We start from the raw sequence: 13,478 nt of genomic DNA on the forward strand, positions 1-13,478 counted from the left end.
TTAAAATAAAGATGGATCAGAGAGTCAAAGGTCAATATCATTAAACGATAGCGTGCGCTACTTTATTTTTCCAAATGTATTTGCACCAGTGTAAATAAGTAAGACAAAAGTAAGAACAAAGTGTATCATAATCAATTGATAATAGTTAGTCAGTATTTTTTTTGAACTCGAGTATTATAGAAATATCGACTCAATGCTTATATATTGTTCATTATTATGCTTTTACTTTTATTTTCACTGTTTTACTTATTCTTACCCACGACAAAAATATAATATTTCTATTAATAAATATCAAACGACGAATCGTTCAATGATTAAGACATAAAATTTATTATATAATCAAATGCGAATATTTTTTTTTCATAAAATAAAAAAAAACATTTTATCTAAATTAAGCATTAAATACTTTCTTTATGTGAATTAAATAATGTAAATTTTATTTTATTTTTATACGATTCCGTTTAATTTCAATTGAATTTGTTGTCCAATACATATTTTCTTATGATAATAATAATAATAATAATAATAATATGAACGAAATAATATATGATCCTCTTAAATCAAGTTATACGTTAGCAGAGCAGAATACCAATATATTTCAGATGAAAACATATCACACTATCGAATACGTGTTTTTTTAAACCCGTAAAACGGATAATGAGAAAATTTGATCGCATTGCATTCTTTTTTTTCATTGAATATAATTTCATTCGAAAAATTTACAAGTCACGATTGTTAATATAACTTAATCATTTAAAGTGTTAGTCGACAATATGAAAGGAATAATAAAATTTGCATGTTTAAATTAAATAAATATACACAATTAAAAAACCCTGTTGATATGGTATTTCTTTAATAAAAAATAAACAAACAAAACGATCTTATAAACACGATGGTGAGCAGATGAGGTAATCAACAAATAGAAGGGAATCAGTTTGGGCATCATCGATATTAATTACAAGTTTCTCTCGAATGGTATTCACAAAAGTCACATGATACTCCATTGTTTCTTCTTCCCGATATTTACCTAAGTAATGTACGCGGTTCGTACTTATTTACGTCCCTATCTTTAACCAATGATTAATCCACAACCCAGTCTAAATTGCGGTTTACTATGATTTATCATACCACTTAACGCAAATGTAAATGGCAATGGCTGTAATTTCTTTTCCAAAACTGCACCCACAGTCCAATTTGTATCTACGCTTCCTATAAATAAAAATGCATACATTAATGAATTTTGAAAATAAATTACGAATGAATACAATTAATAATTTAAATGCTACCTCTAAATATTAAATCAGCTTTAGGTAAATCGATTTGATAAGCAATTGCTCCGGTAGATTCTTGTATTCTGCAATTAATTTCCAATTCTACACCAACTTGTAATTGCTGACTAGCTTTTTGGTGAAAACAGAGATGACATCCAGATAAACCTATTGAAAATCTTGTTGTAAGTTCTTGTTAGTTGTTACTTTTAAATAGTTTTTTAATCATTATAAAAATATTCTATTATAACTATTAAGCTCATGTATCTCCGCTTACGTACCTAAGCTACCACTAATCGTAGAATCTCCGTTCGTATATCTTCCAGCGGCTGAGAGAACAGCAACTTGACCTCCTGGCACAGCTGGACCTCGTTGATAAGCGAGTTCTCCACCCAACGCAACAGATGGAGTTATGCTTTGAAGATAATGCATTACAAAAACGCCTAGAAAACAATTTATTCCTTACTATTATTGTTCCTAAAATTTTACGTAATTGATCTTTACCTCGCACGCTTACCAGAACCATTAAGTATATCCGGATTACCCAAAGTCAAAGAAACTGTATATGCATCACCACGATAATCCGTTGTCATTTGAACAGCTGTAAATTTACTTTTCTGTACTTGAGTAGCTAATTTACCTCTTAATCTTTCACCAAATTGATGAATAATATTAGCATTAAGATTTCCACTTGGATCTATATCACCCAATAACACTGGATAAGCTTCTGAAGGTACCGGTTGCTGTGTACCAACATAAGTTGCTCCAAATCTGAAAACATTTAAATATTATATCTGATAGATTATTTATAATTAAATAATATTTAAATTTATATCAATTTCAATCCTACCTATACCCAGATTGTGCAATGGAACTCATGCTTATTGTATGAGAAATTTGAAAGTGATTACTAAGACCTTTATTAAACATCAGTTTTGCACCTTCGAAGTTTGCAGGAAATACATCTATCATAATATTAATAATTAATATTAGAGTTATATTTTAATTGTATTTGAATGAAAATTTTTTTATTATATACATATAATTATATCATCAATTAGACAATAAAATAGATTATACGATAGAAAAAAAATGAATTAAAAATAATATTGATTACGTGATATACAGATACCTTTACACTTTTTATGAAGATCCTCGATTGTACCAGGATTTTTCAAACCATCAGAAAGTCTACTAGAGTTTAAAGTCTCAGAAGAATCTGGTTTTTCTAAATTTGGTAATAAACCTGAAGTCGGAGGTGGCGGCGAAGGTGGAGGAGGTACAGAAGCTGCTAATACGTTTCCCATTTTGATAAATTTTATGCGTAAGAATTTTAATAATTTTCGTTTTCCCTTTGTACAAATGACACAATATCTTACTGTTTCACCCTTGTGAATTCTTACACAAAGACGAATATATTTACTATATATACAAAAATCGTTAATGAAAAATCTTTTGATTAGATAAAACAGCGTGCTTTTGCCTAAGCCGCCATTTGTAAAAGGCAGCCACTGCCGCTCAGACCATGAGATTTCTCTTTTCCTCAAAATATCCCTATCAAGGGAAAAACATTAGGTAAATACTCAATAAACGATGAATAAATTTTTAAACCTAAATTTCAATTTCAATTATTTAAATTAATTTATTTAAATTAAATTCTAAATTACACATATAAATTGATATTAAATTTTTTACTCATATATAATAATAAAATAAAAATTAACCAAAACATTTAAACAATTTCTATTATTATTGGTCATATCTAATTTCTATTCTGATTGGTCGAAATTTATTAGATCTTGTTACTTTTTCTCCAATAAAATGTAATATCATGTTCGTGAATTAATAATTCGTTTCTTTTTATTGATAATATTTATCTGCATTATAATCATTATTTAATTGCTAATTTTCAATTTTCCTTAAATATAAGTTATAAATATAAGTTATGTTTTCAATATATTAATATAATAAACAATTATATAATTGAATTTTGACATTTTATTTTTTTTTAAATTTTATGTACTAATACATATAAACATAAATGCACATACATATGTACGCATATTCACATATATATATATTATAACAAAATTTTCTATTACTATTTAATTATTCTAATTATTTAAAATAAATAATTTAACATTTATAAATATATATTATACGAACTTAGTAGCAATAGCTAATAATTTTGTATAATCTGCACCTTTGCTATGTGTCTTTTCTTTCATAATTGTTCTAAGAATATGAGGAATTGGTACATGGATCCTAGTACCCAAAGGTGTACCATTGTCATCTATAAGAACTATATTATTGCTATCAAATCTTGGAACTTTAGGATTTTGTTGTTGTTTCAAACCAACCAATATGCCTTTTTTTTTTTCACCTTTTATGGCAACTAATACTCTGTCTCCTATATATTTTATAAATAAAAATAAATATATATTATCAAAATATCACATAATTATCTTACCTATATAACCAACTCCTTTTTTATTATAAACATGAATGCAACGTGGTGGTTTTCCTTCCATCATAGCTTGTTTTCCAATTTCACTATTATCTACAACTCTTAATCTTGTCAATTTTATTATTTGATTACATATTGTTGATGTAGAAACATTTCTGGATAAAATATTGAACATTTTACCATATATAGGCATTATTATATTATCTATAATATAAAAAAATAATATTAATTTTTGAATATGATCATTATTACATTATATTACAATATGCGATATATTTTTAAATATGATTATATATATATATATATATATATATATTAATAATAATCGCACAAATTAAAATCTTCTTTATTAAATATTATTTAACTCAATTTCAAAAAAAAATTATTAAAATTTATATAGAAAAAGAAATAAAATTATATAATTTTTTAAAAAAATTTATTAATTATATAATTTAATTAAATCATTTTTTTATTTTTAATTTCTTTGATCTATTAATTTTATAAATCTATTATAAAATTTATAAATAAAAATAATAAAATTTAACATATATGATAGTTAATACAAAATAAAAAAATGATAATATTATAATAACATTATTGTATAATGTTATAGATGTTATAGATATGTTATTGATGTCTGTATTATTTATCTTAATTTATTTTAACGTAATATCTATTACATTACTTACTTAATTTATTAAAACTTTTTAAAAAAAACTAGTTTTGTTTTGTTGCGAACTTTAAGAATGGTTAAGAATTGAGAAAAAAGTTAAACATATAACCTATATATAGTTTTATCGAAACACATTTTTTTTCCCACTAAAATGAATAAAGTTCAACGATGTCGGAAGGCAATTAAACAATTATGTTTCGCTTATATACCTCAAATCAATTTGTTATTTATTCGAAATTATAGTATAGAAAAAGATTTAAGTATAAATGTAACAAAAGACAAGAGACAAAGCAAGAAAACAGAATCTGTTAATTTTGAACAAATTCCACAGTTTTCAAAAGATCTCGAAATTGAAAATAATCTATTAATTCCAAGACAGGATACTTTCGCTTCATTACTTCGACATTCTAAATTCATAGATGTAAATATGAAATATTTTATTACATTACATTACATTTTATTATTATTATATTATTATATTATATTTATTATATTATATTATATTATATTATATTATATTTATTATATTTTATATTCAACTTCTTTTTCTTATTTCTTTTTATAATTTATATATATATAAATATATATTTTTTTTATAATTTATATATATATAAATATATATTTTTTTTATAATTTATATATATATAAATATATATTTTTTTTATAATTTATATATATATAAATATATATTTTTTTTATAATTTATATATATATAAATATATATTTTTTTTATAATTTATATATATATATTTTTTATGTGTATTAATCATATTTTAGCTAGGAAATCCAGAAGGAAAAGTAGTATTGGGAGAAATTTTTCATATTGTTAATAATGATTTATACATTGACTTTGGATGGAAATTTCATTGTGTGTGCCCAAGACCTCAAAAAGACTCATTGTAAGTTATAAATGAAATTTTTATTCTAATAAATCATAGTTCAAATTTTATTATTTTAGGCAATATAAAAGAGGCTCAAAAGTCAAATTATTAATAAAAGATTTGGAATTATCAACAAGATTTTTAGGAGCATCTACAGATCTAACAATATTAGAAGCAGATTGTATTCTTCTTGGTTTAGTGCATACTTCATCTAACAAAATGAAAGTGTAGTTATTATTTTTTTAAATAAAGGAGAAAAGTTTAAAGATTAAGTTACATGTCTTTTTTTATTTTCTTAACATTTTATTTAACATATATTTTTCTTAACATATTATAAATGAAAATTTAGCAAATAAAATAAAATTTTACATTATAAATAAATAAATATATATTTGGTTTAAGTTTATAACTAATATAACTTACTTAATCTTTATTTTACTAAGTGTTATACTAGAGAGTTATATTAGTATTAATTTTAAATTAAATTTATTAAATTTTAAAAAAATTTATTAAATTTTTTATGATTTATATAGAAGTTTTCCGATATAATTTTTATACAAGAAACAAAAATATTTACATACATCTATATATATATCTATCTATCTATCTATCTATCTATATATATATATATATAAAATATTTATAATTTTGTCTTTTGGATCAAATAACTTATTTTTTAGTTCAATTTGCAAAATTATAAAATTTATAAACATTGATATATTATATTTATATTTAATTTATTAATATATTTTTTAATCTACATTTTTAATATGAACAAATTCAATATATTATAAATCATTAAATGGAAAAAAAATGTAATTTCTTGATTTTTAAATTCAATTTTTTTTAATAATACAAATTAATGCTTGAAAATCCCATATTCCTATATTTTACAATTTATTTTAGATATAAGCTGATAAAAAGAAGTTATTCTTTAAAGTGGAAAAAAAATAGAAAGATTTCTGAATTAAAGATTTTGATAAAATTAAAAAAATTGAGTAAACATATAAGTAAAAATAAATAATAAAAACAATTATTCTTATTAAATAATTATTTCACAGAAATAACTATTGAAATTAAAATCATATATTTTTAATACTTTTAAAACTTAATTGAAAAATCGTATTAAAAGATTAAATCGTATTAAAAGATTAATTTTATAATAAATATTATGTTATTTTAATACTGCTAAAATTTATTGTGGAATTAATTTATTGTATGTTATTTTAGTGGAAATCAATTTCACAAGATGAGAAGAGATGAAATTTATGTTATACATTTATTGATCGTCGATTATGAAAATTTAAATGATCACGTGATGATGTGATTTTAGTAGCAGTATTTTAAGAATAACAATATTTATAAAAATATTTGATATTTAAATCTTATATAAATATTTTTTAAGAATTATTTTATATATGTGTAAACTACATATATATAATATATTTTGATATGATCTTAATGGTTATATTTACATATAAGATAACATAGAACAGACATAGAATTTTATTTTTATAAAATCAATCAATTTTGCAACATAATAATTATAGATATTCCATATTATATATCATAAATTTTACATTTATATGTATTATGAAGAAACATTAAATTTATTATTAAGCTATTCAATAAAATATTTAAGTAACATAAAGATTTGACTGTAAAATAACAATTATATATTTTTAAAATATTTATATATGAGTGTTAATATATTTATGTGATAGAAATAAAGCTGTTTTATTCTATCTATATTCCATTTCATTTAATAAAAATTTCTATTGTTTATTAATAAATAAACTTTAAACAAAATTTTTATATATCAACTTTTGCTTTAGTCTTTAGATACAATATGATCATATAGATATCATACAATAAATATATTAACACTTTGTATATAATATACGATAATATAAGAATATTATTATATAAAATTTAAGAATGTAACATATACATATTTTTGTATCTTATAATTAATATTTATAGTATCAAGAAAATTTTAATAAAAATATCTTTAACAAGAATAGCTAGAATAAATAAAATATAAAAAATAGTATATATANAATAATCTTTGATATTCTTTTTTTATATTATGGAAAATAATAAAATATGAAGAATATAAAATTTCATTAAAAATAATATGGAAAAATTTCACTGTAATATCATTTGATTAAATTTTAATAAAAAAGCATAATAATTAAAATCTTTTGCAAAAGAAACATATTGCTACATATTATTAGATTCTGAAGTTACGAATGAAAAGTTCTGTGTATCTATGAGTAAATCTTCATTTATATTTGTTTTTTCTTCTGATTCAAATTCATCTATATCTTCTCCATCAGTTATTACTTGAGGACCAGTGGATTTATATTGAAATGCTGAATGTGATAAATCAACTTCAACAGGAAATAACATTACTGCAGATAATAAGTCTCGTGTGTTAGAATAATATTTTGCTAAACCAGCTGCAAATTTTTGCATTTGCCATACAACATCTTGAACGTGTTTATTGTCTAATAATTCAAGTTTTACAAGTACATCTGATCTAAGTTTAGCAAATTTTGCCCGAGCTTCTTGTCGACATCTCAATACTAAACGATATTCATAATTTCCTGTCTCTACTCGATAAAGAGGTTCTTGTAATGCTGCATAACTTTGTTCTTCATCATCTAATTCTTTTACTTTTAAACAATAAGAAAGATATTCAAACTTTGCATCAGCATATTTGCTAATAGTTAATCGAGTATCAGGAATAGCTTTATGAAGATATGTGCCTAGATCATTTAATATAGGTTTTAAAGTTTTTAAAATTGTTATTCCAAATTTTTCCATTTGTCTATGTTGTTCACCAAATTGTCTGAAAGCTTCACTAGCTCGTGGTTGTGGTTCTCTTACTCCTATTGCAGCAAAGGCATCTCCAAATACTAAAATATATATAATACAGAGTTTAATATGTATATAAGAATATAGTATATTAAAATATTAGTAGAATCATGATATACATATACAATACAAACTTTTATGATTTAATAATTTTAATTCTAATAATAATATATTCTTATGAACTATTCATATATTAAATATTTGTTTTGATTTTTAAATGAATAAATTAACTATATACATAATACTACCATATTATATACGTATATAATTTTGTATGTGTGTGTGCGCGCGCGTGCGTGCGAGCGTGTGTACACACAATATACATTTATTTAATTTGATAGTCTAATTAAAAATTTCTAAACATACCTTTATATATTTGTATCAGATCAAAAAAAGCATGCAAAGTAGCTTTAGCATGAGAAACTAAACCTCTGTATAAATTTTCTGTACGCTGTAATGCCATTAATCGTTGTACAAGAGCATCATTACAAAGAATGGCACGTGATAATCCTAGTGCATCTGCTGTTGCACTTCCCATTCCTTCAACTAATCTATGTTTTACCTGAAATTCAATTCACTAATATAAAATAATTTATGATAAATATATATAATTTTAATAATATATATTTCATTATCAATTCATTAATATAAAATAATTTATGATAAATATATATAATTTTAATAATATTTTTATAATATATAATTTTAATAATAATTACCTTTTTCAAAGCAATATCAAGAGTACGACCTTGTTTAGGATCAGCATGTAATTTATTATAATTAATACTGACTTGAGAATCACAAGATTGTATCATTTTTGCAACTTCTACTTTTGTTTTTCCTCTGACTGATGTTCCATTTACTGCTACAAGTTCATCTCCAGATTGTAAAGTACCATCTATTGCTGCTGGTGTATTATCAAAAATTTGTACAATATATAAGCAGGGACATAAGGGTGCTCCTCCTCCAATACTAATGCCTATAAGATTACTGCTATCTTTTTGTATTACAACATTGCCAGAAGTTATAGTCATACCCCTACATAAATTAACAAAAAAAAAGAAGACATATTATATATTACATATCAATAATATAAATTTAATATTTAAATATATAAATTATTTTTAAAATATAATATTTATTTTAATTTTTATATATATATTATATAATATATATTATTTTAATAATATTTTATATATTATAAATAAAATAAATATAGTTATTATAATTTTTTATATAATATTCTTACATAATATAAGATATTCTAAAATATAAAATAATTTTTATATTATATATTATATTAGTTAACCAGTTAAAAAGTAATGTCATCAATTAGAAAGAATTATTATGAATGACATATGTAATCCATTATCCAATCTTCAATGAAAATTTTTCATTGTAAAATCAAAGAATAATAATGAAATAATAAGTATATATGTAAATATATATATATATAGAATAAAAACAAAATATATAATCTAAAATACTGATATAATTAATTAACAAAAAAATCACAATCTATACTACTATCTGTAATAAATATTATTTTTTTTTAATACTACATTTAATCATATAATACAAACACATATAATACAAAATAATAAAATAAAATAATTTGAAAAGCTTCTATTTGTAATATCATGCAAAACAAAATTTAATAATTAAAAAATAATAAAATAATTTAAATTTTATGTCAAATATTACAAAAATTTTTCTTGAATTTTTTAATAATAAATGTTAAATGTTTATAAAAATAAATATAAATATTAAAAATATTAAAAACATGAAATTACAATATTAATTTGAATAGTATACTATAAACATCAAAATCAAGTATCAAGTAATACAATATAAAATATAAGCATATATTATTAAAACTTACGTTGTATTATTAGATAAATGATGAAGAGACTGATCTTGATTGACCAGTTCTACATCTGGTCTACATTTCGATTAAAGAAAAAAACATAGAGTTTATATTTTTTAATATACTAATATATTTTTATATATATTTATATATATATAAATATTTGACAAAAACTTTAATAAAAAATAAGATAGTGAAACAAAAAAAATGCATACATGCGATCTTCCATTGTGATAAATTGTTGCAATTGAACATTAGCCAATGACACGGTGGTTAAAGGAACAGAATTTTCTTTACATTCTTCAATATTTTTCAAAGAAATATTATCTGTAGATAATAATGTTTGATCCATTAAACTATCCCACCGTACCGTGGCATACAGGCATGCATGTTGCAAGAAAAAAGAAGCAGATTTAAATTGAAGGGTAACATTCAATAAATAAATAATTAATTTTATAAAACCAACATCTTATCCTCTTCAAAGAAGAAATCATCTTCATAATCCATGCTTATAACCTGTAATATGAATAAATTGATGCTTAACACTTTGATTTCACAAATATATAAAATGTTTTTAAAGATTAAAAATAATTTTGATTAAAAAGATTAAAAATGAGATTTGATAACACATAATATTAATTAAGAAAAATAAGAAAGTATTCTAATATTACTTATATTCATCACTGAAATATTAGCTTTATATTATTATATTATTATATTATTATATTATTTATAACATATATTTCATATGATTTCTATTCATTTTGTTATATAAATATATTTATGATGACTGTTTTTTTTAGTTTTTAAATAGTTTTTAATTTATTATCTTATTCATTCAAATAAATCTTTTATTTTAAAAAATGATTAATTATTTTAAAAAAGTATTTTTAAAAAATATTATATATTATAGTTTTTTAAAACTTTATTAACTATTTATACCAATAAAAATTTATTGTTTTAAATTTAATAAAGGTTAAGATTTTTTTATATTATCATATATTATATATTATACAAGATTATATTTGAAAAAATCTTATAATTCCAAAACTAATTAATATCTATTAAAACTTTTTTAATGGAAAAGAATATATATTTCTTATTTGATAAACATTGCACGATTTTGAAATATTATTCCAAAATATCCTATATATTATTAATAATAAATAAACAAAATAATTTAGTAATACATCAAAAAACTTATATTTTACATTTAGTTTGTGATAAATTTTAAGATTATTTATAATATATGAAATGAAAATCAATACATGCTAATATCTTGATGAATTATTTTTATGAAAAAATCAATTCAATATAACACATAAATTTTAATTTTTATTTTTAAAACATCCCCTATATGATAAAACTTATTTTGAGACATGTCTTTCAATTAGTGGTATCAAATTGAGAAAAGTTTCATTATAAAAACAACACAGTACTTTATTTTAAATAAACCAGAGATTGGAAATAATTCTAACTTCCAAATGATTTCGATTTCGTTATTAATCACGAAATTATCTCAACACAAATTTCATTTAAGGCATACTTGAAGAATAAATGTGATAAATTTTTTCTCACTATTTTCATTGTTACATAAAAATAAAAATAAATTTATATTAATTTTCAAAGCAAATATTTTAACATATTGATTTTTATGATGGTCATTTTCTTTTATATATATGTAATTGTTGAGTGAAACCAAAAACAATTGCTGAAAACATAAAACATTACACAAGTGTATTATATACTTACTTGTATTCTTATTGTTTGTTATAATTAATAAACACAATATTTTATCTTTTTATCTTGTTATACTTAATTTAATAAATGTTTTATTTAAATATAAAAATTTAATTTTTTCTTATATAGCCAATTGAAAATTTTGGGCAAGATTGTTACTCTTCAAGCGTATTCGTGATTGTGTTTTAAATTTAAATACTTGAAATAAATTAATATAAATTAATACTTTTAAATAAATCTTTAGTAAAATTTAATAAGTTTTAATAAATTGAATGAAAAATATAATGAATTATAATAAATTATGTTCATACTTGATTAGTGCAAGATCTTCAATAATAATTTTTAAAGATGTTTTAACTAATGTTTTTATACTTGATGTTGATATGTTTTTTTTAATAACAAATTTCAATTAAATTGATTTTATAAAAACTAATTTGATTGGTTTCACATTATTCTGTTCACAATTTTTATTTTTAAAGCGAATGCTTTACATCGTAAAAATACTTCCTCTCCTAGCAACAAAAATAAATATATATTTAACGAGTTGAATTACATAGTTAACTATGATAATTTCTGATTGAAATTAAAGTTGAATATAAAATTATAAACTGCAAATAAAACAAATATTCTGATACAAAATATCTTAGGTAGGTTATATATTATAAAATTATTATATTTTATATATGATTGTTTATCATTATTTGTATATATTTTTTTAATTACAATAAACAACTTTTACTGAGCAAAGATTAGAAATAAACTTTTATTTTGTAATTATTTTAATAAAATATTTAAAAAAAATATTATAATACATATTATTTATGATTTATTTTTTATTTTATTAAATTTTTTCTTATAATTTATTTTAGAATACTTGCTTCGAATTATAATGGGATATTAATTAATAATACTAAATATTAATTTAGTATTATGATAAAAATTATATGAAAAAATTAATATAGAATATATTTTTAAAAATAAAATTATATTTTTTAAAATTTTTAAATTTATATTCTTCAAATTAATATTTATATATAACTTTTCTCTAATATTTAAATTTAGATCTGTCTTTGTTTATAGCATACATAAAAGAAGTATACATAAAAGAGAAATAAATAATATAGTATATAGTATATAATAAAGATAAAGATAGAATAAAAATTAAGATATCAGCGCCATCTTCCGAATATCGGAAATGAAACTAAGAAAGCAAATAGCAGAAGCATAAAGATGGAGTATGATATCTGATTTTTTTGATTTTTATCCTCTATCTTATCTATAATTATATTAATCTAAGGCACATGTAATATGAATAAATAGAAATAACAATGGGTTTATTAACGGATCCTCGAGCAGGATCTGGAAAAATAATAAAATTTTTATTAAAATGGGAACAACCCCTTTGTTATTTTTTATATATAAGTGGTATTATATGGATGTTACTTCTTGCTTTACCCGTATTTAATGACAGTAAGTATAAAATTGAAATATATTATTAAAATATTATAAATTAAAAAGATTAAATTATATTTTATATCAATTAAGTCATTATATGAATTAAATAAAATTTAGATTATTTAATTAGAATGTAATAAAATATATTATTTATAATTTATAATTTATATTATATTTAGAATTTTAAATTAAAGATTTTTTTTTAATTATTTTATTCTCTGTATATTATAATTTTATCATTATTATA

General features: G+C 20.5%; 5 protein-coding genes across 11 annotated transcripts in view; 2 read left to right on the forward strand and 3 right to left on the reverse strand.

Annotated features, from left to right (window-relative positions):
• Positions 1-823: 823 nt before the first annotated feature.
• Positions 824-2,822, reverse strand: LOC102675204 (mitochondrial import receptor subunit TOM40 homolog 1-like). The gene is made up of 6 exons (XM_006607904.2): positions 2,401-2,822; positions 2,119-2,233; positions 1,786-2,039; positions 1,550-1,711; positions 1,287-1,436; positions 824-1,209 (listed from the first exon to the last, which is right to left on the reverse strand). Exons 1-6 carry the CDS (start codon positions 2,573-2,575, stop codon positions 1,070-1,072), a joined length of 996 nt encoding a protein of 331 aa, XP_006607967.1. The 5' UTR covers positions 2,576-2,822; the 3' UTR covers positions 824-1,069.
• Positions 2,823-3,243: 421 nt separating this feature from the next.
• Positions 3,244-4,737, reverse strand: LOC102675076 (39S ribosomal protein L14, mitochondrial). Of its 2 annotated transcripts, none has more exons than XM_031510139.1 (3): positions 4,618-4,737; positions 3,739-3,939; positions 3,244-3,678 (listed from the first exon to the last, which is right to left on the reverse strand). In XM_031510139.1, the coding sequence occupies exons 2-3, from the start codon at positions 3,926-3,928 to the stop codon at positions 3,425-3,427; spliced, it is 444 nt and encodes a 147-aa protein (XP_031365999.1). In that variant the 5' UTR covers positions 3,929-3,939; positions 4,618-4,737; the 3' UTR covers positions 3,244-3,424. The 2 variants fall into 2 exon arrangements, with proteins under 2 accessions (XP_031365999.1, XP_006607966.1); XM_006607903.2 differs by having other exon boundaries at positions 4,425-4,724.
• Positions 4,333-5,561, forward strand: LOC102674945 (28S ribosomal protein S28, mitochondrial). The gene is made up of 3 exons (XM_006607902.2): positions 4,333-4,829; positions 5,186-5,307; positions 5,367-5,561. Exons 1-3 carry the CDS (start codon positions 4,560-4,562, stop codon positions 5,518-5,520), a joined length of 546 nt encoding a protein of 181 aa, XP_006607965.1. The 5' UTR covers positions 4,333-4,559; the 3' UTR covers positions 5,521-5,561.
• A 1,874-nt stretch (positions 5,562-7,435) lies between these two features.
• Positions 7,436-11,946, reverse strand: LOC102674105 (PRKCA-binding protein). 6 transcript variants are annotated; one of them, XM_031510111.1, is made up of 6 exons: positions 10,503-10,594; positions 10,252-10,392; positions 10,052-10,111; positions 8,889-9,207; positions 8,536-8,731; positions 7,436-8,210 (listed from the first exon to the last, which is right to left on the reverse strand). In XM_031510111.1, the coding sequence occupies exons 1-6, from the start codon at positions 10,541-10,543 to the stop codon at positions 7,513-7,515; spliced, it is 1,455 nt and encodes a 484-aa protein (XP_031365971.1). In that variant the 5' UTR covers positions 10,544-10,594; the 3' UTR covers positions 7,436-7,512. The 6 variants fall into 6 exon arrangements, with proteins under 6 accessions (XP_031365971.1, XP_006607958.1, XP_006607964.1 ...); XM_006607895.2 differs by lacking the exon at positions 10,052-10,111 and adding an exon at positions 11,789-11,946 and having other exon boundaries at positions 10,252-10,552; XM_006607901.2 differs by lacking the exons at positions 10,052-10,111; positions 10,252-10,392 and adding an exon at positions 11,679-11,708 and having other exon boundaries at positions 10,503-10,552.
• Positions 11,947-13,028: 1,082 nt separating this feature from the next.
• LOC102675623 (glycosylphosphatidylinositol anchor attachment 1 protein) overlaps positions 13,029-13,478 on the forward strand; it is a 3,565-nt gene continuing 3,115 nt past the window's right edge. The window contains exon 1 of the mRNA XM_031510109.1: positions 13,029-13,266. Within this exon, the coding sequence (XP_031365969.1) occupies positions 13,105-13,266 (162 nt within the window). The 5' untranslated portion in view covers positions 13,029-13,104. The remainder of the gene's footprint in view (positions 13,267-13,478) is intronic.

Source organism: Apis dorsata, unplaced genomic scaffold, assembly GCF_000469605.1.
Source record: "Apis dorsata unplaced genomic scaffold, Apis dorsata 1.3 scaffold_21, whole genome shotgun sequence".
In the NCBI taxonomy this organism is placed as follows: Eukaryota; Metazoa; Arthropoda; class Insecta; order Hymenoptera; family Apidae; genus Apis; species Apis dorsata.

What these genes read in the sequence shown, in the direction of transcription:
- LOC102675076 (XM_031510139.1), bottom strand. Translation starts at nt 3,928, where the DNA reads ATGCCTATATATGGTAAAATGTTCAATATTTTATCCAGAAATGTTTCT. An exon ending in AAAAGGAGTTGGTTATATAG is followed by an intron (nt 3,679 to 3,738) that starts GTAAGATAATTA and finishes TAAAATATATAG; the next exon opens with GAGACAGAGTATTAGTTGCC.
- LOC102675204 (XM_006607904.2), bottom strand. Translation starts at nt 2,575, where the DNA reads ATGGGAAACGTATTAGCAGCTTCTGTACCTCCTCCACCTTCGCCGCCA. An exon ending in ATTGCACAATCTGGGTATAG is followed by an intron (nt 2,040 to 2,118) that starts GTAGGATTGAAA and finishes AAATGTTTTCAG; the next exon opens with ATTTGGAGCAACTTATGTTG. An exon ending in GGATATACTTAATGGTTCTG is followed by an intron (nt 1,712 to 1,785) that starts GTAAGCGTGCGA and finishes ATTGTTTTCTAG; the next exon opens with GCGTTTTTGTAATGCATTAT.
- LOC102674945 (XM_006607902.2), top strand. Translation starts at nt 4,560, where the DNA reads ATGAATAAAGTTCAACGATGTCGGAAGGCAATTAAACAATTATGTTTC. An exon ending in GACATTCTAAATTCATAGAT is followed by an intron (nt 4,830 to 5,185) that starts GTAAATATGAAA and finishes ATCATATTTTAG; the next exon opens with CTAGGAAATCCAGAAGGAAA. An exon ending in AGACCTCAAAAAGACTCATT is followed by an intron (nt 5,308 to 5,366) that starts GTAAGTTATAAA and finishes TTATTATTTTAG; the next exon opens with GCAATATAAAAGAGGCTCAA.
- LOC102674105 (XM_031510111.1), bottom strand. Translation starts at nt 10,543, where the DNA reads ATGGATTATGAAGATGATTTCTTCTTTGAAGAGGATAAGAT. An exon ending in TTCTTTGAAGAGGATAAGAT is followed by an intron (nt 10,393 to 10,502) that starts GTTGGTTTTATA and finishes ACGGTGGGATAG; the next exon opens with TTTAATGGATCAAACATTAT. An exon ending in ATCACAATGGAAGATCGCAT is followed by an intron (nt 10,112 to 10,251) that starts GTATGCATTTTT and finishes ATCGAAATGTAG; the next exon opens with ACCAGATGTAGAACTGGTCA.